The 20,462-nt window shown below is 31.5% G+C and overlaps 2 protein-coding genes across 2 annotated transcripts; both read right to left on the bottom strand.

Annotated features, from left to right (window-relative positions):
* Window positions 1-8,310: 8,310 nt before the first annotated feature.
* On the bottom strand, window positions 8,311-8,968 carry LOC142240982 (uncharacterized). Its single transcript, XM_075312726.1, has 2 exons — window positions 8,808-8,968; window positions 8,311-8,756 (listed from the first exon to the last, which is right to left on the bottom strand). Exons 1-2 carry the CDS (start codon window positions 8,868-8,870, stop codon window positions 8,406-8,408), a joined length of 414 nt encoding a protein of 137 aa, XP_075168841.1. The 5' UTR covers window positions 8,871-8,968; the 3' UTR covers window positions 8,311-8,405.
* An 8,445-nt stretch (window positions 8,969-17,413) lies between these two features.
* Window positions 17,414-17,929, bottom strand: LOC142239600 (general odorant-binding protein 56h-like). Its single transcript, XM_075311393.1, has 2 exons — window positions 17,873-17,929; window positions 17,414-17,785 (listed from the first exon to the last, which is right to left on the bottom strand). Exons 1-2 carry the CDS (start codon window positions 17,927-17,929, stop codon window positions 17,414-17,416), a joined length of 429 nt encoding a protein of 142 aa, XP_075167508.1.
* Between the last annotated feature and the right edge of the window lie 2,533 nt (window positions 17,930-20,462).

Genomic DNA, 20,462 nt, shown 5'->3' with positions numbered 1-20,462 from the left:
TAATTAGCATTGTTGCTATGCGTGCCAAATTTGGTTGAAATCGGTTCAGATTTAGATATAGCTCCCATATATAGCTTTCGCCCGATTTACACTCATATGACCACAGAGGCCAATTTTTTGCTCCGATTTTGTTGAAATTTTGCACAGGGAGTAGAATTAGCATTGTAGCTATGCGTGCCAAATTTGGTTGAAATCGGTTCAGATTTAGATATAACTTCCATATATAGCTTTCGCCCGATTTACACTCATATGACCACAGAGGCCAATTTTTTGCTCCGATTTAGTTGAAATTTTGCACAGGGAGTAGGATAAGCATTGTAGCTATGCGTATCAAATTTGGTTGAAATCGGTTCAGATTTAGATATAGCTCCCATATATAGCTTTCGCCCGATTTACACTCAAATGACCACAGAATCAAATTTTTAACTCCGATTTAGTTGATATTTTGCACAGGGAGTAGAATTAGCATTGTTGCTATGCGTGCCAAATTTGGTTGAAATCGGTTCAGATTTAGATATAGCTCCCATATATAGCTTTCGCCCGATTTACACTCATATGACCACCGAGGCCAATTTTTAACTCCGATTTAGTTGAAATTTTGCACAGGGAGTAGAATTAGCATTGTTGCTATGCCTGCCAAATTTGGTTGAAAACGGTTCAGATTTAGATATAGATCCCATATATATGTTTTTCTTATTTCGACAAAAATGGTCAAAATACCAACATTTTCCTTGTAAAATCGCCACTGCTTAGTCGAAAAGTTGTAAAAATGACTCTAATTTTCCTAAACTTCTAATACATACATATCGAGTGATAAATCATAAATAAACTTTTGCGAAGGTTCCTTAAAATTGCTTCAGATTTAAATATTTCCCATATTTTTTAATAACATTGTGTTCCACCCTAGTGCATTAGCCGACTTAAATTTTGGGTCTATAGAAGTCTTTCAAATTCTGTCCAGATCGAGTGATATTTAAATGTATATATTTGGGACAAACCTTTATATATAGCCCCCAACACGTTTGACGAATGTGATATGGTATCGAAAATTTAGATCTACTAAGTGGTACAGGGTATAATATAGTCGGCTTCGCCCGACTTTAGACTTTCCTTGTTTCTATAGAAAATTTTTTCAAAATTTTATTTCTATAGAACATTTTGTCAAAATGTTATTTCTACAGAAAATGGGTGCAAATTTTTTTCTATTGAAAATTTTTGCAAAATTTTATTTCTACGGAAAATGTTTGCAAAATTTTATTTCTATATAAATTTTTTGCAAAATTTTATTTCTATAGAAATTTTTTGCAAAATTTATTTTCTGTAGAAAATTTTTGAAATTTTTGTAAAAATTTTATTTCTATTGAACATTTTGTTAAAATTTTATTTCTATAGAAAATTTTGCCAAAATTGTGTTTCTATAGAAAAATTTGCCAAAATTTTATTTCTATATAAAAATTTTATTTCTATAGGAAAATTTTGGGAAAAATGTTATTTCTCTAGAAAATTGATGTACCTCTTATTTGGAGAGGAATGTTTTGAAAAATCTAACAAAATATAAAGAATTCTTACAAACTATCAAACAGTAAAAAATCTACCATTTTTGGTAGAATGTGGCAATGAGAGGCCCTTGAAGCACGGGCCTCATGGAGGAGCAAATTTCCTCTAATTACAATGAAAAAATTGGTTCACATCGGTGTGAGTATAAGTATGTTAGTTATAGCAATTCATAGTGGAGAAATTTAAAATAAAGGATCTTTATAAATATTATGAATCAGTAAATAAATAATGGTTGGATATATCACATTGCCACCATAGTATTTGCCCAAAGAGATTCTTTATATAATAAATTGGACTAAAACCGTGTTTTCTGCTTTACGAATTCCCAAAACGCTATTCTCATGAGCTAGAAATAAAATCAGAAAAAAATCTTAAGAAAAACAAGTTTCTTGCGTTTGTCCGTTCCATAAACCAAGACTTGGAGGTAAAATACAAATAGAAATCCCAGATATTGTTTTAATTATTTTGAAAACATTTCATAACACTTTGCACATAATCATGATAAAAACATTTTGTAAATTTAAAAGCTATTTCACATTCATCGAAACTTTCCTGTGTTATGCATTCTTCAAGCTGTGTAAGTACCTCGGCAGATCGTAGTTTTAAAAGAGGATGCATTAGGGCATTTTGTAAAGCATTTTCCAAAACAATAACACCATTGTTTAGGGTTCCCTCTTTTTCCAGTATACATTTTGTTAAACACTTTAAATTTCCATTGGTTATAAATGGATCCCATTCGCTATGGAGAAAATTCTGGACATCCTCAAAGGAGATATTGAGGTCCTGTTGACATTCAATAACCAAAGATATTGGAAGCTCTACTCCATATTCACCCTTGAGAGAAAAAAAGAATATTTAGTAAACAAAAATATATAAAATAATTTTTTATTCATTTGGCATACCTTAACGCATAGAATGATTAATGTTACTATTAAAGCGTAAGAAATATTCATGGTATATTTTATGACAATGAAATAAATGTTGAAAATATTCTTGTATATCTGGTTATTTAATTTAAATTGTCATTGCTTTTGTAGTAAATTCATTGGAATTGTGGAAGATTTTGCTTATTGTATAAAATACCTATTACAGCTAGTTAGAACTTCAAAACTTTTGACAATTTGATGAACCTATTTAAATAATAATTTTCTATGTTATGCTGGAAATAATTGCTTAGTTTTTTTTATGAAATTAATTTATGTGTGAAATGGAACATATAAGTAGATAGAATTTTAACATTTCAATAGCAGGCAGGGTTGTACATATGACTATGTAAATTTCTGTTCTTCTTAGTTCATCTATTGGGATACTAGTTTCAACCGATTTGGGATAGAATGGAGATTATACTAACTTTGTCATACCATTTGTAACTCAAAGAACTATTAGTCTCGGAGCCCATAAAGTATATATATTCGGCGTCGTGGTGAAACTTTGAGTCGATCTAGCAATATCTGTCTGTCCATCTGTGGAAATCACGATATCGTCCGAACGAAACAAGCTATCCACTTAAAAACTTGGCACAAGTAATTGCCATTGATGTCGGACGGTACGGTCGGGCAAATGGGTCGGACCATTTTTAGATGTAGCCCCCACACAAACCGCCAGGGTTGCCACTCGTACAAAAATAATATACCAACATTAGAAAAAAAATTACCAAAAATCTACCATCATTTGAAAAATCTTATTTTGAAAGTTTTGGTCAAATTTCTGTAAATATTATGAAAAAATTTTTGTTGTTTATTTTATTTCACTATTTGTAATATTATATAATATGATCTCTCATTTTAGCTAAATTTTTTCTGTGTATCGACTTTCATAGTATGTCCTTACAAGAAAAAATATATTTGTAATATGTAGAAAATTTTGTCAACAATTTTTTCTACAGAAAATTTAGTCAAAATTTTATTTCTATAGAAAATTTAATCAAAATTTTATTTCTATAGAAAATTTTAGTCAAAATTTTATTTCTATAGAAAATTTTGTCAAAATTTTACTTCTATAGAAAGTTTTGTCAAAATTTTATTTCTATAGAAAATTTTGTTAATATTTTTTTTCTATAGAAAATTTTGTCAAAATTTTACTTCTATAGAAAATTTTGTCAAAATTTTATTTCTAAAGAAAATTTTGTCAAAATTTTATTTCTATAGAAAATTTTGTGAAAATTTTTTTACCAGAAAATTTTGTCAAAATTTTATTTTCTATAGAAATTTTTGGCAAAATTTTATTTTTATAGAAAATTTTCTCAAAATTTTATTTTTATAGAAAATTTTCTCAAAATTTTATTTTTATAGAAAATTTTCTCAAAATTTTATTTTTATAGAAAATTTTCTCAAAATTTTATTTCCATACAAAATTTTCTCAAAATTTTATTTCTATAGAAAATTTTGTGAAAATTTTATTTCCACAGAAAATTTTGTGAAAATTTTATTTCCAGAAAATTTTGTCAAAATTTTATTTTCTATAGAAATAACATTTTGACAGAATTTAATTTCTATAGAAAATTTAGTCAAAATTTTATTTCTATAGAAATTTTTGTCAAAATGTTATTTTTATAGAAAATTTAGTCAAAATTTTATTTCTATGGAAATTTTTGGCAAAATTTTATTTTTATAGAAAATTTTCTCAAAACTTTATTTCCATAGAAAATTTTGTGGACATTTTATTTCCACACAAAATTTTATTTCTATAGAAAATTTTGTCAAAATTTTATTTCCACAGAAAATTTTGTCAAAATTTTATTTCTATAGAAAATTTTGTGAAAATTTTATTTCCACAGAAAATTTTGTGAAAATTTTATTTCCAGAAAATTTTGTTTTCTATTTTCTATAGAAATAACAATTTGACAAAATTTTATTTCTATAGAAAATTCAGTCGACATTTTATTTCTATAGAAATTTGTGGCAAAATTTTATTTTTATAGAAAATTTTCTCAAAATTTTATTTCTATAGAAAATTTTGTGAACATTTTATTTCCACACAAAATTTTGTCAAAATTTTATTTCTATAGAAAATTTTGTCAAAATTTTATTTCCACAGAAAATTTTGTCAAAATTTTATTTCCACAGAAAATTTTGTCAAAATTTTATTTCCACAGAAAATTTTGTCAAAATTTTATTTCTGTAGAAATAAGATGGCTTATATAGGTATTTAAACTAACTTCATTTGGACTAAAACAATTTTAAGAAGTTTTTAGATACTTTGCCATCGGCAAGTAATTCGATTGTACACTGTTAGAAAAATATGTTTTTCATATGTTCCGATATAAACAAAATGTGTTTCGGGCACAATTTTTTGCCTTGCCATCGACAAGTGTTACCGCAACCCAATTAATTCGATTGTGGATGACAGTCAATCAAGAATTGATTGTATAACATCAGTTTGAGAACCATAAATGTCTCATTCAGCATAGTTACCAAATTTGTTACGGTTATAAGTGCGATAATCGACATTGGTAGATCGTTTTTGGGAGTTAACTAAAACCATGAGAATAACCAAGTTGGAGGTGTCTGCCGAGTTTTGTGAAATGCTAGTTGGATCTATAACATCATCGAGGGCTTCGATATCGACGGCACCTCCTTCTTCTCCAGCTTAGGGTTGGGCTACTCGTTGTTCTGGTGCAGGTGTTTAGACTTGTGGTTGTTCTTGTGCTGGTTGTTCAACAGGGGTTTCTGCTCCGGGTTGTTCTGCTGTTGGTGGGTCAACAGGGGTTTCTGCTCCGTGTTGTTCCTGTGCTGGTGTTTGAGAAATGGTTTCTACTCCAGGATGTTCACATACTGGTGTTTGAGAAGGGGTTTCTGCTCCGGGTTGTTCTGATGTTGGTGGTTCAACTGGGGTTTCTGCTCTGGGTTGTTCCGGTGTTGGTGGTTCAACTGGGGTTTCTGCTCCGGGTTGTTCTGGTGCCGGTGTTTGAGCAGGGGTTTCAGCTCCAGGTTGTTCTGGTGCTTATCTATACGGAAAAATCGATTTCATTAATTTTTTTTTCAACATTTGGACAAGAACGAAAACTTTTCATCAGAGAAATGCGTCTTCTATGCTAAGCAACACTCGCATTCGCGTTTTAAGAATTAGAAATCTTTGGCCTAAGCACATATTTTTATACCCTAAACCACATAGTGGTTAGGGTATAATAAGTTTGATCGGCCAAAAAATGTGCCTACAAGAAATATTAATATTAGACCCCATAAAATATATACCGATCGACTCAGAATCACCTCCTGAGTCGATCTAGCGCTTGGTGTCCGTCCGACCGTCCGCCCGTCCGTCTGTCCATATATTTGTTGTTCACAGGATTCCGGTCGCAATTATTAACCGATTTGGATGAAATTTGGTACAGGGTGTTTTTTGGGCACAAAGACGAACGCTATTGAATTTGGAAGAAATCGGATCAAATTTAGATATAGCTCCCATATATATGTATCTCCCGATTTCGACAAATGGAGTCATTTTGCGCTTTTTTACAAACCGATCATCATCAAATTTTGCACATAGTAAACTTTTTCATCACCCTTTAAGTCTGCAAAATTTCATCGAAATCGGTTCAGATTTAGATATAGCTCCCATATATATGTATCGCCCGATTTTCCCAAATTTGGCCGTAAAACCCTTATTTATCAACCGATCGTAACCAAGGCTGGCTAAATGTAATCTTCTATAGCACTAACTGTATGTGCAAAATTTCATCGAAATCGGTTCAAATTTAGATATAGCTCCCATATTATCGCCCGATTTGGCCAAATTTGGCCGTAAAACCCTTATTTATCAACCGATAGTACTCAAAGTTGGCTTAATATAATATTCTATACCTCTAACTGTATGTGCGCAATTTCATCGAAATCGGTTCAGATTTAGATATAGCTCCCATATATATGTATCGCCCGATTTGGTCAAATTTGGCCGTAAAACCCTTATTTATCAACCGATCGTACTCAATGTTGGCTAAATGTAATCATCTATAGCTCTAACTGTATGTGCGAAATTTCATCGAAATCGGTTCAGATTTAGATATAGTTCCCATATATGTGTATCGCCCGATTTGGTCAAATTTGGCTGTAAAACCCTTATTTATCTACCGATCGTACTCAATGTTGGCTAAATGCAATCTTCTATAGCTCTAATTGTATGTGCGAAATTTCATCGAAATCGGTTCAAATTTAGATATAGCTCCCATATTATCGCCCGATTTGGCCAAATTGGCCGTAAAACCCTTATTTATCAACCGATAGTACTCAAAGTTGGCTTAATATAATATTCTATACCTCTAAGTGTATGTGCGCAATTTCATCGAAATCGGTTCAGATTTAGATATAGCTCCCATATATATGTATCGCCCGATTTTGCCAAATTTGGCCGTAAAACCCTTATTTATCAAGCGATCGTAACCAAGGTTGGCTAAATGTAATCTTCTATAGCACTAACTGTATGTGCAAAATTTCATCGAAATCGGTTTAGATTTAGATATAACTCCCATATATATGTATCGCCCGATTTGGTCAAATTTGGCCGTAAAACCCTTATTTATTTACCGATCGTACTCAATGTTGGCTAAATGTAATCCTCTATAGCTCTAACTGTATGTGCGAAATTTCATCGAAATCGGTTCAGATTTAGATATAGCTCCCATATATGTGTATCGCCCGATTTGGTCAAATTTGGCTGTAAAACCCTTATTTATCTACCGATCGTACTCAATGTTGGTTCAAATTTAGATATAGCTCCCATATTATCGCACGATTTGGCCAAATTTGGCCGTAAAACCCTTATTTATCAACCGATAGTACTCAAAGTTGGCTTAATATAATATTCTATACCTCTAACTGTATGTGCGCAATTTCATCGAAATCGGTTCAGATTTAGATATAGCTCCCATATATGTATCGCCTGATTTTGCCAAATTTGGCCGTAAAACCCTTATTTATCAAACGATCGTAACCAAGGTTGGCTAAATGTAATCTTCTATAGCACTAACTGTATGTGAAAAATTTCATCGAAATCGGTTCAAATTTAGATATAGCTTCCATATATATGCATCGCCCGATTTTGAAAAATTTGCCCCCAAATAACCTTATTTTTGACCATTTATTAACTGATCGTACTCAAATTTTACACCATGTGACCTTCTGTGGTATCAATCATACTTGCAAAATATTATACAAATTTCATCGAAATCGGTTCAGATTTAGATATAGGTCCCATATATATGCATCGCTCGATTTTCCCAAATTTGGCCATAATACTTTTATTTATTAACCAATGTTACTCAAATTTAAAATTTTGATGTACAAGCCGATCGTATTTAGACTTACATTTAGCTCTTACATAAATCTATTGCGCTATTTGCAGAAATTTGGATTTTTTACCCACAACTAATTGACCGATTTCCTCTTTTTTAATAATGGACTCAATATTAGTGGCATACTATGTTAACTCTTTTGGTGCAAAATAAACTATAGCTCCTAATATTAGACATTTCTGCTCAGATTGTCACAAGACACCCATAAACATGTACCCCCCTTTATGTTTTCCAAAACCTATACCAATGATACCCCACAAATGCTTATGTTTACTTATTCAGTAGGGGTGGTTTAAGGTATGATATAGTCGGCCCCGTCCGACTTTCTACTTTACTCACCGGGTTTAGTGTATATATTATTTATTTATTTATATATTTGCAATTATAATAAATTATGAAAATAAACAATTTAGAATAAAATGTAGCAATATAGGTTTTCAAAGAAGAAAATTCTTGTATGCCAAATTTAAAATTCGACCCGGACAAACTTTCTGCCAAATGAAGAAATTTCATTTTGTTCTCATTGTGTATGTTTTATTTGCCTTCAGAAATTTTGAGGTTACCATTTGTCAATCGTCAATAATATATCTTCAAGGCAATTAAAAATATCGTAAGCCCTATGACACGTATTGTTATCACCTAGTTTTGTACAAAGATGGGCAGCTTCAATTTCTTTTTTGTGATGTTCCGGATGCGTATCTTTCAACAAATGCTCTAAAACATCATAATGTAGTTCGTCATTGACGAAAATACCTGTTTCCTCCATTGCGCATTCAATAAAGCACTTGAAGTTTTCGCTATCGTTTGCAGGATTCATGTGAGATGTCACGAATCTTGTATATTCTTCATCCGTTATAGGATATGTTTTTCTGCATTTAGAAGCTAATTTCAAAGCTTCTTCTTCGCTGGACTTGAGAGATCAATATTCAATAAAAATTTTAATAATTAAACAATCACATACCTTCACAATTAGAAAAACTTGGAACAATGCAACAAAAAGTATGCCAATGCGATAAGTGTCCATTGTATTAGAGATTATTATGTTTACTGATCGTTGTCAATGCCAGAATTCAATTTTATTTATAGATAAATTGTATGGATAAAAACCATTTTTTTATGATATTGTTTAGGTTTTATATCTTTTTACGTACATAATTGATTTTGGTTGTCACAATATTAAAAAAGCCATAATTATCAAACAAACGGTATAAAAACATTTTGATTCACAATTTTCCAATAAAATGGTTGTTTTAAACTTAAATGGACGAATGACTATCAAACACTTGACAGATTAATTTATAGAATTAATTTTTTGTTGTATTTCTAAATAACTGTACTGTCAGTGAAATTCGCTACAGTCAAATAAAGTATTTTGTGTGCTAGAAAAAAAGGAAGTTATTTTTATGTAGCTCTGAAGTTAGGCCGCAATATGTCCGTTATCAGTTGGCACGTAGCATCAGTAGATTTCCCCAAGTATCGGACAAAAACTTTTGCGTATCGGTTTGTATCTACCATGCAAAAACTTTTGGAAGTTCTTTCTAAGTCATTACTTTTAAAGTACATCTTATGCTGGATGGACATCATTTTTACTTCACAGGAAGTTCTTTTGAGATGTTGTTTCAAAATATTTTGATTTACGCAGGTTTTGCAATATATTTACATTTTCTGGATTTTACTGTGTAAAAGACACAAAAAGGACAAATAAAATAATGGAAATTTCCGAAGAAAATATTTGAAAAGTGTACCGACGATTTCGAAGTTCTTCTCAAGTTATTACTTTTTAAGTACACCCAAAAGTCCTCTTCTAGAGATGGATGGACATCATTGTTACTTCAAAGGAAGTTTGTTTTACGAAGTTTTGCAAAAACAAACAAGTATATACGGCCGTAAGATCGGCCATACCATGGATTGCATAGAAACTTCTATGAAAAACTGTCATCCACAATCGAATTACTTGGGTAGTGGTATCTTAAAGCTTCTTAACATCGTTTCCTAAATTGTGAGTTATAGTCCATACGTGGTATATATGTATTATACAAAAAAGGTATGTATAGGTAAGTCTACAAATATATTTGAAGGGTAATTACGAATCGATATTGACTTTTTCACTTTACGTAGAGAGCCAGAATTGAAATATGGGGATCACTTATATGGGGGCTATATAAAATTATGAACTTGATATGGACCAAATTTTGTGTGATTGGGGATCGATTTATCTGAGGGCTAAAGGGTGAAAAACGGTCAAAATTTGGTCAAAACGCGTGTAAATCGGTGAAATCGTTTATTTAAAAATCAAATTAAATTTCTTTTTCAAGTTCAATTAGTATAAAATTCAGGAAAAATATTCAGTTAGGCTTTCGCTTTTCCAAATCCGAATTGCCGGGATTCACGCTTGATACCTGCCGTCAGATTTTGTACAGCCACCTTGTCCACCTTCTTCGCCGCAGAAAGCCAGTTTGCCTTGAACTGCTGCTCGTCCTTAGAAGTTTTTTTTTGGTCTTCTTTAGGTTCCGCTTGACAATAGCCCAGTATTTCTCAATTGGGCGGAGCTCTGGAGTGTTGGGAGGGTTCTTGTCCTTGGGAACCACCTGCACGTTCTTGGCGGCGTACCACTCCATGGCCTTTTTACCGTAATGGCAAGATGCCAAATTCGGCCAAAACAGTAAGGAACAACCGTGTTTCTTCAGAAAAGGCAGCAGGCGTTTCGATTTCCCCCCGATCCAGACTTCCTGGCTGTCGACAAACGTTTCCCAAACACTTTAATTACATTTGTAATGGTTGATTTGGCAACTTTTAGCGATTTTGCCAGCTTTGCGTGCGAGTAGCTTGGATTTTCGCGATGCGCGAGCAAAATTTTGATACGCTGCTCTTCTTGCTTGGACGGCATTTTGACAACTGAAGAGTGAATTCCAAAATCAAAACAGGAGCAACATTCAACACACACCTTAAAAATGAGGGGTGTTCAGGTTTTTTAAATGCAAAATTGAAAGAAATACGTCAAGTTTATTTTGACCAAATTTTGACCGTATTACCCTTTATATATAACTATAGACCGATATGGACATAGTTACTTATGGTTTTAACGCCCATATTCTAGCACAAGGTATCAAATTTCAATTGACTCGGATGAAATTTGCTCCTCCAAGAGGCTCCAAAACCAATTCTAGGGATCGGTTTTTATGGGGGCAACATATGATTATGGACTGATGTGGACAACTTTTGGTATGGTTGTTAAATATCATATACTACCACCACGTACCAAATTTCAGCCGGATCGGATGAAATTTGCTTCTCCAAAAGGCACCGGAGGTCAAATCTGGTGATCGGTTTATATGGGGGCTTTATATAATTATGGACCGCTGTGGACCAATTTTTGCATAGTTGTTAGAGACCATATACTAACACCATGTACCAAATTTCAGCCGGATCGGATAAAATTTGCTTCTCTTAGAGGCTCCGGAAGCCAAATAGGGGGTTCGATTTAGATGGGGGCTATATATAATTATCGACCGATGTGGTCCAATTTTTGCACGGTCATTAGAGGTCATATATTAACACCATTTACCAAATTTCAGCCGGATCGGATGAAATATGCTTCTCTTAGATGCTCCGCAAGCCGAATCTGGGGATCGATTTATCTGAGTGCTATATATAGCTATAGACCAATGTGGACCAATTTTTGCACGGTCATTAGAGACCATATATTAACACCATGTACCAAATTTCAGCCGGATCGGATGAAATTTGCTTCTCTTAGAGGCCTCGCAAGCCGAATATGGGGATCGGTTTATATGGGGGATATATATATTTTATGGACCGATGTGGACCAATTTCTCTATAGTTGTTAGAGACCACATACTAACACCATGTACCAAATTTCAGCCGGATCGAATGAAATTTGCTTCTCTTAGAGGATCCGCAAACCAATTCTGGGGATCGATTTATATGGGGGCTATATATAATTATGGACCGATATCGACCAATTTTTGTATGGTTGTTAGAGACCATATACTAACACCATGTACCATATCTCAGCTGGATCAGATGAAATTTGCTTCTCTTAGAGGCTCCGCAAGCCGAATCTGGGGATCGGTTTATATGGGGGCTATATATAATTATGAATCGATGTGGACCAAGTTTTTCATGGTTGTTAGAGACCATATACTAACACCATGTACCAAATTTCAGCCGGATCGGATGAAATTTGCTTCTCTAAGAGACTCTGTAAATCAAATCTGGGAATCGGTTTATATGGGGGCTATAAGTAAAAGTGGTCCGATATGGCCCATTTGCAATACCATCCGACCTACATCAATAACAACTACTTGTGCCAAGTTTCAAGTCGATAGCTTGTCTCGTTCGGAAGTTAGCGTGATTTCATCAGACGGACGGACGGACATTCTCAGATCGACTCAGAATTTCACCACGACCCAGAATATACATACTTTATGGGGTCTTAGAGCAATATTTATTTATTTATTTGTATATTTCTACACAGCAAGACAATGTCTTATAATTATAGTGCAGATTTCAATAGTTGAAATAATATCCATCTTAATTAGGATTACAATAATTCATATTATGGGAAATTTTATAAAAAAGAAAAAAAATTTTCGATGTGTTACCAATGGAATGACAAAGTAAATATACCCCCAATCCTATGGTGAAGGGTATAAAAAATGCTGGTTTTACTGTGTAAAATACTGAAGACGGACATATAAAATAATAGAAAAATTTCCATAAACTGACTTAAAAATGTGCCAGTCCATTTCTCGGCAGATGCATAGAGATAAAAGTAAACGGCTTTTTAGCAAGAATGAATTACGTGGTGCGATAATTGAACTAAATTATACTCCACATTTTGAGATTTCCACAAAGCGTTGTTAAAACCAGGAACCTTTAATGCCCTGGTGTATTTTTTAACTACAACTCATGAAATTATACGATCCCATAGTAGAAAAAATGAACTAAAATTAAAGAAGAAAATCATTGGCGCCAAAACTTGACCATTTTAACCATACTGTAGTTCATTATTATTATTTGTGCAATTCGTACGAAAAGTTTCATTTGCTTTAGTTCATATTGAACTAATGTGTACGGCCATTGAACTTTATACCCACGTTTATATCATAAGATATTTGAGACATAAAAAAGCAAAAATTTCATTGGCCGTCCAAATATCACAAAATCAGGTATCAACTATTTATATCGTAACCTCTCCCCAGTCCTCTGTAAATTTCAAGTTTAATTGTTTCTCTGTATGTACTTAAGAGAAGCGGGTGTCTCCCTATGCCCTTTTATTTCTATTAAAAAATCAGGAACTTGATATAAATTTCACAACCTCACCCAGTTTTTCGGTAAAATTTCAGTCGGAGGAGTTTAGTTTTGTTTTCACTGTATTTAAAAAAAAGTCGGGCAAAGGGGTGGTCCCCCTCCCCGACCAAATATCGAAAAATAAAGTAGCGGATATTTGTCTACATGCCCAACCCCAACATGCAGTGAAAATTTCAAGCAAATCGCATAATGTTGTTCCAAGTTTCAAAAAGTTGGACAAGGGGGAGGTCCCCTACCCGTCCACATATGAAATCATCAGGTACCCCATATTAATTCCATAACCTCTCCGCATGTTTTCTGTAAATCTCAGATAATTTAGAGAATTTTAGTTTTTTCACTGTACTTAAAAAAAAGTCGAACAAAGGGGAGGTCCCCCTCCGCCACCAAATATCGAAATATAAAGTAGCTAATCTTTGTCTAGATGCCAACCTCAACTTTCAATGAAAATTTCAAGGAAATCGGTCAACTTTGGTCCATTTTTCAAAAAGTCCGACAAAGGGAGGTCCCCCTCCGCGACCAGGTGTCAAAAAATGAGGTACCCTATTTTCACCACATGAACGCCCCCTACGATCTCTGAAAGTTTCAAGTAAATCGGTTAAGCCGTTTCGTAGCCAACTCGGAACATACAAAAAAACAAACAATAACACAAACAAACAAATAAACAATATATATTATATATATAGAAGATAGATAGATACAACATTTTGTCAACATTTTATTTCTATAGAAAATTTTATTTCTACTGAAAATTTTGTCAAAATTTTATTTTTAGAGAAAATTTAGTCACAATTTATTTCAATGGAAATTTTTTTTTTCAAAATTTTATTTGTATGGAATTTTTTTCAAATAGTAAATTTTGTCAAAACTTTATTTCTTTGTTACATTTTGTCAACATTTTGTTTTATTTTATTGCTATAGAAAATTTTGTCAAAATTTTATTTTAACAGTAAATTTTGTCAAAATTTTATTTTAATAGTAAATTTTATCAAAATTTTATTTCCATAGAAAATTTTGTCAAAGTTTTATTTCTATAGAAAATTTTCGCATAATTGTATTTCTATAGAAAATTTTATAAAAATTGTATTTCTATAGAAAATTTTATCAACATTTTATTTCTTTGGAAAATTTTGTCAACATTTTATTTCTATAGAAAATTTTATCAAGATTTTATTTCTAAAGAAAATTATGTCAAAATGTTATTTCTATACAAAATTTTGTTAAAACTTTTTTTCTATAGTAAATCTTGTCAAAATTTTATTTTTATAAAAAATTTTGTCAATATTTTATTTCTATAGAAAATTTTGTGAAATTTTTATTTCTATAGAAAATTTTGTCAAAATTTTATTTCAATATAAAATTTCGTCAAAATTTTATTTCTATAGAAAATTTTGTCAAAATTTTATTTCTATATAAAATTTTGTCAAAATTTTATTTCAATAAAAAAATTTTGTCAAAATTTTATATCTATACAAAATTTGGTTAAAACTTTATTTCAATAGTAAATCTTGTCAAAATTTTATTTTTATAAAAAATTTTGTCAATATTTTATTTCTATAGAAAATTATGTCAAATTTTTATTTCTATAGAAAATTTTGTCAAAATTTTATTTCTATAGAAAATTTCGTCAAAATTTTATTTCTATAGAAAATTTTGTCAGAATTTTAATTCAATATAAATTTTCGTCAAAATTTTATTTCTATATAAAATTTTGTCAAAATTTTAGTTCTATATAAAATTTTGTCAAAATTTCATTTTTATATAAAATTTTGTCAATATTTTATTTCTATACAAAATTTTGTTTAAACTTTATTTCTATAGTAAATCTTGTCAAAATTTTATTTTTATAGTAAATCTTGTCAAAATTTTATTTTTATATAAAATTTTGTCAAAATTTTATTTCTACAGAAAATTTCATCAAAATTTTTATTTCTATAGAAAATTTTGTCAAAATTTTATTTCTATAGAAAATGTTGTCAAAATTTTATTTCTATAGAAAATTTCGTCAAAATTTTATTTCTATAGAAAATGTTGTCAAAATTTTATTTCTTTAGAAGATTTTATCAAGATTTTATTTCTGAAGAACATTTTGTCAAAATTTTATTTCTATAACAAATTTTGTGAAAATTTCATTTCTATAAAAAAATGTCAAAATTTTATTTCAGTATGGTTAGGTTAGGTTAGGTTAGGTTAGGTTAGGTTATGTGGCAGCCCGATGTATCAGGCTCACTTAGACTATTCATTCCATTGTGATACCACAGTGGTGAACTTCTCTCTTATCACTGAGTGCTGCCCGATTCCATGTTAAGCTCAATGACAAGGGACCTCCTTTTTATAGCCGAGTCCGAACGGCGTTCCACATTGCAGTGAAACCACTTAGAGAAGCTTTGAAACCTCAGAAATGTCACCAGCATTACTGAGGTGGGATAATCCACCGCTGAAAAACTTTTTGGTGTTTGGTCGTAGCAGGAATCGAACCCACGAATACTTCAGTATAAGATTTCAACAAAATTTTATTTTTAAATAAAATTTTGCGAAAATTTATTGAAAATTTTGTCAAAATTTTATTTCAATAGAAAATGTTGTCAAAATTTTATTTCTATAGAAAATTTTGTCAAAATGTTATTTCCATAGAAAATTCCGCCAAGATTTTATTTCTATAAAAATTTTTGTCAAAATTTTATTTCAGTATAAAATTTCGTTAAAATTTTATTTCAATAGAAAATTTTGTCAAAATTTTATTTCTATATAAAAGTTTGTCAAAATTTTATTTTTATACAAAATTTTGTTAAAACTTTATTTCTATTGTAAGTCTTGTCAAAATTTTATTTTTATAAAAAAGTTTGTCAATATTTTATTTCTATAGAAAAATTTGTCAAATTTTTATTTCTATAGAAAATTTTGTCAAATTTTTGTTTCTATAGAAAATTTTGTCAAAATTTTATTTCTATAGACAATTTTGAGAAAATGCAAAAATTACCTGCAAAAACTTCAAAAATTCTAATAATCTACCAAAGAATAAAAAAATCGACCATTTTTTTTAGAAATCTACCAACTGTGGCAACCGTGGTTACAAATGAAATAACAAACCCAGCAAAAAAAAATTTGGAAGTTCTTCTTAAGGCACAACTTTAAAAGCACTTCCCAAAATTTCCTCCCAAAGATGTTCTTTATTTTAACTGCACAGGAAGTTCATTTGAGTCATTTTTTTTTAACTCGCGTTTTTTCATATTTTTAATGGAAAATTTAAAATTTTATTGTTTCAAATGGGTTAAAAGCAGATTAAAAATTAATAAAATAGTGCAAATTATTTAAATTTTTCCGAAAAATATGCTGAATCTAGAAAATTTGCGAATTTTTGAAAATATTTGATTTCAAACGTTCCAAACGTGCCTTATTATGCATCGAAAATCATAAAAAAAATTTAAAAATTATTTATTCGTCAAAATATCACATAATTTCTGTATTCACATCCAAATCACTGGATTCGCATCACACCTTAAAAAGTGATGCAAATGAGGTGCAACGGCTGTTGAAATGGTGGACATCCGTCATTTGACAAGCCCATGTTAAAATCATCGCTTCTACGCCAATTTTGCACCACTTCTGGATCCAAAAACAAAATTTTCACTACTTTTTTGGAGACGCTTTTTGTTTGCTGGGAAGTTAGTATATCTCACGACACCGCCCCTTGTTATGATAAAGGGTATAAAAAATATTTATCATTGCAATTCATTTGATTGAAGAATATAAAAACAAGAAGAATCTAAGTAATCTTTTGGACATATCAACATTCCATCATAAAATCAACTATTTTAATTGACATCAAAAATTACAATTTTTGTGAATGTTGTAATTTTTATTGCAAATAAATTGGATCCATTAAATTAAATTGGTAATATTATTCTAAAAATACTTTTTTGTTGTGATATAGTTTTGATAAAATCTGTTGGAAATTTGAAATATTGTATCAAAGTTTTACCACCTTTAACTCACGAACGAACAAGTGGATGGACAAACGGACGGTCTTCAGGATTGCAATTCTCGGACAATAGAAATAAGGTAATCCTAGTTAAAAGATAATGTTTTCGGAACAACTTCTCATTTATTTTGCTTTCAGAAATCACCTTTGCAACCGTTTGGAATTTTCAATCATTATGTATATATTTATATATTTATCTTTATATATTTATCTTTAAATGTTTATATATTTTATATGTTTTTATATATTTATCTTTAAATGCTAAAATGCTTGTTCAAAATCTTAAGAGTTTCTTCTACCATACACTTATGAATTTCATAGGCCGTTTCACAATGATTTTTTCCCTTAAGCTTTTCACACATATCAATAGCGCGCATTTCTTCCTCATTATGTTCTTTAACCGATTGCATTATTTCAACAGCGTAAATGAGAGCGTCCTCATGCATTACACCATTTGTGAAAACGTTCTCCTTTTCCATCATGCACTTAACAAAACACTTTAAATTTTCACTATCCTTTCCAGAGTCGAATGTACTAGACAGATATTTTGTGTATTCATCTTTCGTTAGTGTAATAACTTGCTGACATTGAGTTAACCAATTTTGATATTCCCAGAAATCGTCATCCTAGAAATATATTTTCGATAACATAGAACATTTTCTTATATTTAAATGTTTTAGAATTATTTAAAAATAATCTATTTTTGTTTATACCTCAGCACAAGCTTCCATCAATACTATGAGACATATGCTAACTCGCAAAATGTTCATTTTTATTACTTACAATAATATTTTTAGTGAGTGTTATGGTGACACGGAGGCTTTATTGCTTTTCCTTATATAGAGATAATTTCATTAAAAAAATAAAGATCGAACAAATGGATAATAAAAAAATTATGTATTAATATTGTAAAAATTCTAGTGTTTTTTGCAGTATTTTTGAAAATTAAAGCTATAAAAAAATTACGCAATAAACTTGTCACTTGTCACATTTATCCATGCATATTTTCACCAGCAATTACTAATATTTGTTTCAATTTTCTACCTACTTAAAATACCATTACAGCCGAAAGTTGGGCCAGGCCGAATTTTATGTACCCTCCACCATGGAATACGTACAAAGTTCTACTAAAGACTGTTTCATTCACAATCGAATTACTTGGTTTGTGGTAACAGATGCCGAGGGCCGATCTTTGTCATTCCATTTGTAACACATCGAAATATTGGTCTAAGATCCCATAAAGTCTATACAGTGTCGCACACAAGTATTGGCACAGCACCGATAACCACATAGTGGTCAGTGGATCTGCGAAAACAATGTGCCTACAACAAATAAAGGGTGATTTGTTAAGAGCTTGATAACTTTTTAAAAAAAAAAACGCATAAAATTTGCAAAATCTCATCGGTTCTTTATTTGAAACGTTAGATTGGTCCATGACATTTACTTTTTGAAGATAATTTCATTTAAATGTTGACCGCGGCTGCGTCTTAGGTGGTCCATTCGGAAAGTCCAATTTTGGGCAACTTTTTCGAGCATTTCGGCCGGAATAGCCCGAATTTCTTCGGAAATGTTGTCTTCCAAAGCTGGAATAGTTGCTGGCTTATTTCTGTAGACTTTAGACTTGACGTAGCCCCACAAAAAATAGTCTAAAGGCGTCAAATCGCATGATCTTGGTGGCCAACTTACCGGTCCATTTCTTGAGATGAATTGTTCTCCGAAGTTTTCCCTCAAAATGGCCATAGAATCGCGAGCTGTGTGGCATGTAGCGCCATCTTGTTGAAACCACATGTCAACCAAGTTCAGTTCTTCCATTTTTGGCAACAAAAAGTTTGTTAGCATCGAACGATAGCGATCGCCATTCACCGTAACGTTGCGTCCAACAGCATCTTTGAAAAAATACGGTCCAATGATTCCACCAGCGTACAAACCACACCAAACAGTGCATTTTTCGGGATGCATGGGCAGTTCTTGAACGGCTTCTGGTTGCTCTTCGCTCCAAATGCGGCAATTTTGCTTATTTACGTAGCCATTCAACCAGAAATGAGCCTCATCGCTGAACAAAATTTGTCGATAAAAAAGCGGATTTTCTGCCAACTTTTCTAGGGCCCATTCACTGAAAATTCGACGTTGTGGCTCGTTAGTAAGTCTATTCATGATGAAATGTCAAAGCATACTGAGCATCTTTCTCTTTGACACCATGTCTGAAATCCCACGTGATCTGTCAAATACTAATGCATGAAAATCCTAACCTCAAAAGAATCACCCTTTATTTATTTTAAACTCCATAAAATATATACCGATCGACTCAGGACCATCTTTTGAGTCGGATTAGCCCTTGGTCTCCGTCCGCCTGACCATGTATTTGTTGTTCGCAGTATTCAGACCACTATTATTAACCTATTATTTTGATGAAATTTGATACAGCGTTGATGGAAGAATGGGGGAATGGGGGAATAGAGGTACAAATATAACAAAGTATATATTCAGACCACTATTATTAACCGATTTTGATGAAATTTGGTACAGTGTTGGTGGAAGAATGGGGGAATAGAGGTACAAATATAACAACAAAAAATTGTCCATTCATTGTCTAGACTGCTTGGTGCGGTTATGAAACAAGTAGGAATGCCCAAAAAGTACTAAATGTACTAAAAAACTAATTTAGAACTACCTGTGCCATAACTTTTGTTCCTCAAAAAAAATGTGCCTTTTTAATTTTTTTGTAATTTGTAATATTGAAAGAATATTTTTCTAAAATAAACAAGTAAGTAAAGTAGAAAGTCGGGCGGGGCCGACTATATCATACCCTAAACCACCCTTACTGAATTAGTAATCGTAAGCATTTGTGGTGTAACCTTGATATAGATCTGGGAGATAAACCGCAGTTGCATATTTAAGAAAATTAATGGGCACATGTTTATGGGTGCTTTGTCTCAATCTGACTATAGCTCATAGTCAGTGTTGCCAGGAAAAATGTTGGGTTTACCCTACAAGGACAAAAAAAGTTCCCTACTTTCCCAAACAATTTCCCTACGATATTTTCGTTAAATTTAAACAAATTTTACAAAACAAAAATGGTTCTAAGTACTTTATTATCTTAAAACATGAAAATGCAACGTATATAACCTAGAAAATAAATTTGTATTACCACCACGGTTGCCATAGTTGGTAGAATTCTACCAAAAATAGTATTTTTTTTTTTTGTTAAATCTCTATAGAAATAAAATTTTGGAAAAAGTGTCTATAAACAAATTTTTTTGAAAAAGTTTTCTATAGAAATAAAATTTTGAGATAAAAATCCAT

This window comes from Haematobia irritans, chromosome 5 (genome assembly GCF_050003625.1).
Source record: "Haematobia irritans isolate KBUSLIRL chromosome 5, ASM5000362v1, whole genome shotgun sequence".
NCBI classification, from domain to species: Eukaryota; Metazoa; Arthropoda; class Insecta; order Diptera; family Muscidae; genus Haematobia; species Haematobia irritans.
This window is presented reverse-complemented; position numbering and strand designations above follow the sequence as displayed.

Bases quoted from the DNA above. Each gene is read 5' to 3' on its own strand.
- LOC142240982 (XM_075312726.1), bottom strand. From the start codon at position 8,870: ATGGACACTTATCGCATTGGCATACTTTTTGTTGCATTGTTCCAAGTT. The intron at 8,757-8,807 runs GTATGTGATTGT...TGATCTCTCAAG, and splicing joins AAGTTTTTCTAATTGTGAAG to TCCAGCGAAGAAGAAGCTTT.
- LOC142239600 (XM_075311393.1), bottom strand. From the start codon at position 17,929: ATGAACATTTTGCGAGTTAGCATATGTCTCATAGTATTGATGGAAGCT. The intron at 17,786-17,872 runs GTATAAACAAAA...ATATATTTCTAG, and splicing joins TGATGGAAGCTTGTGCTGAG to GATGACGATTTCTGGGAATA.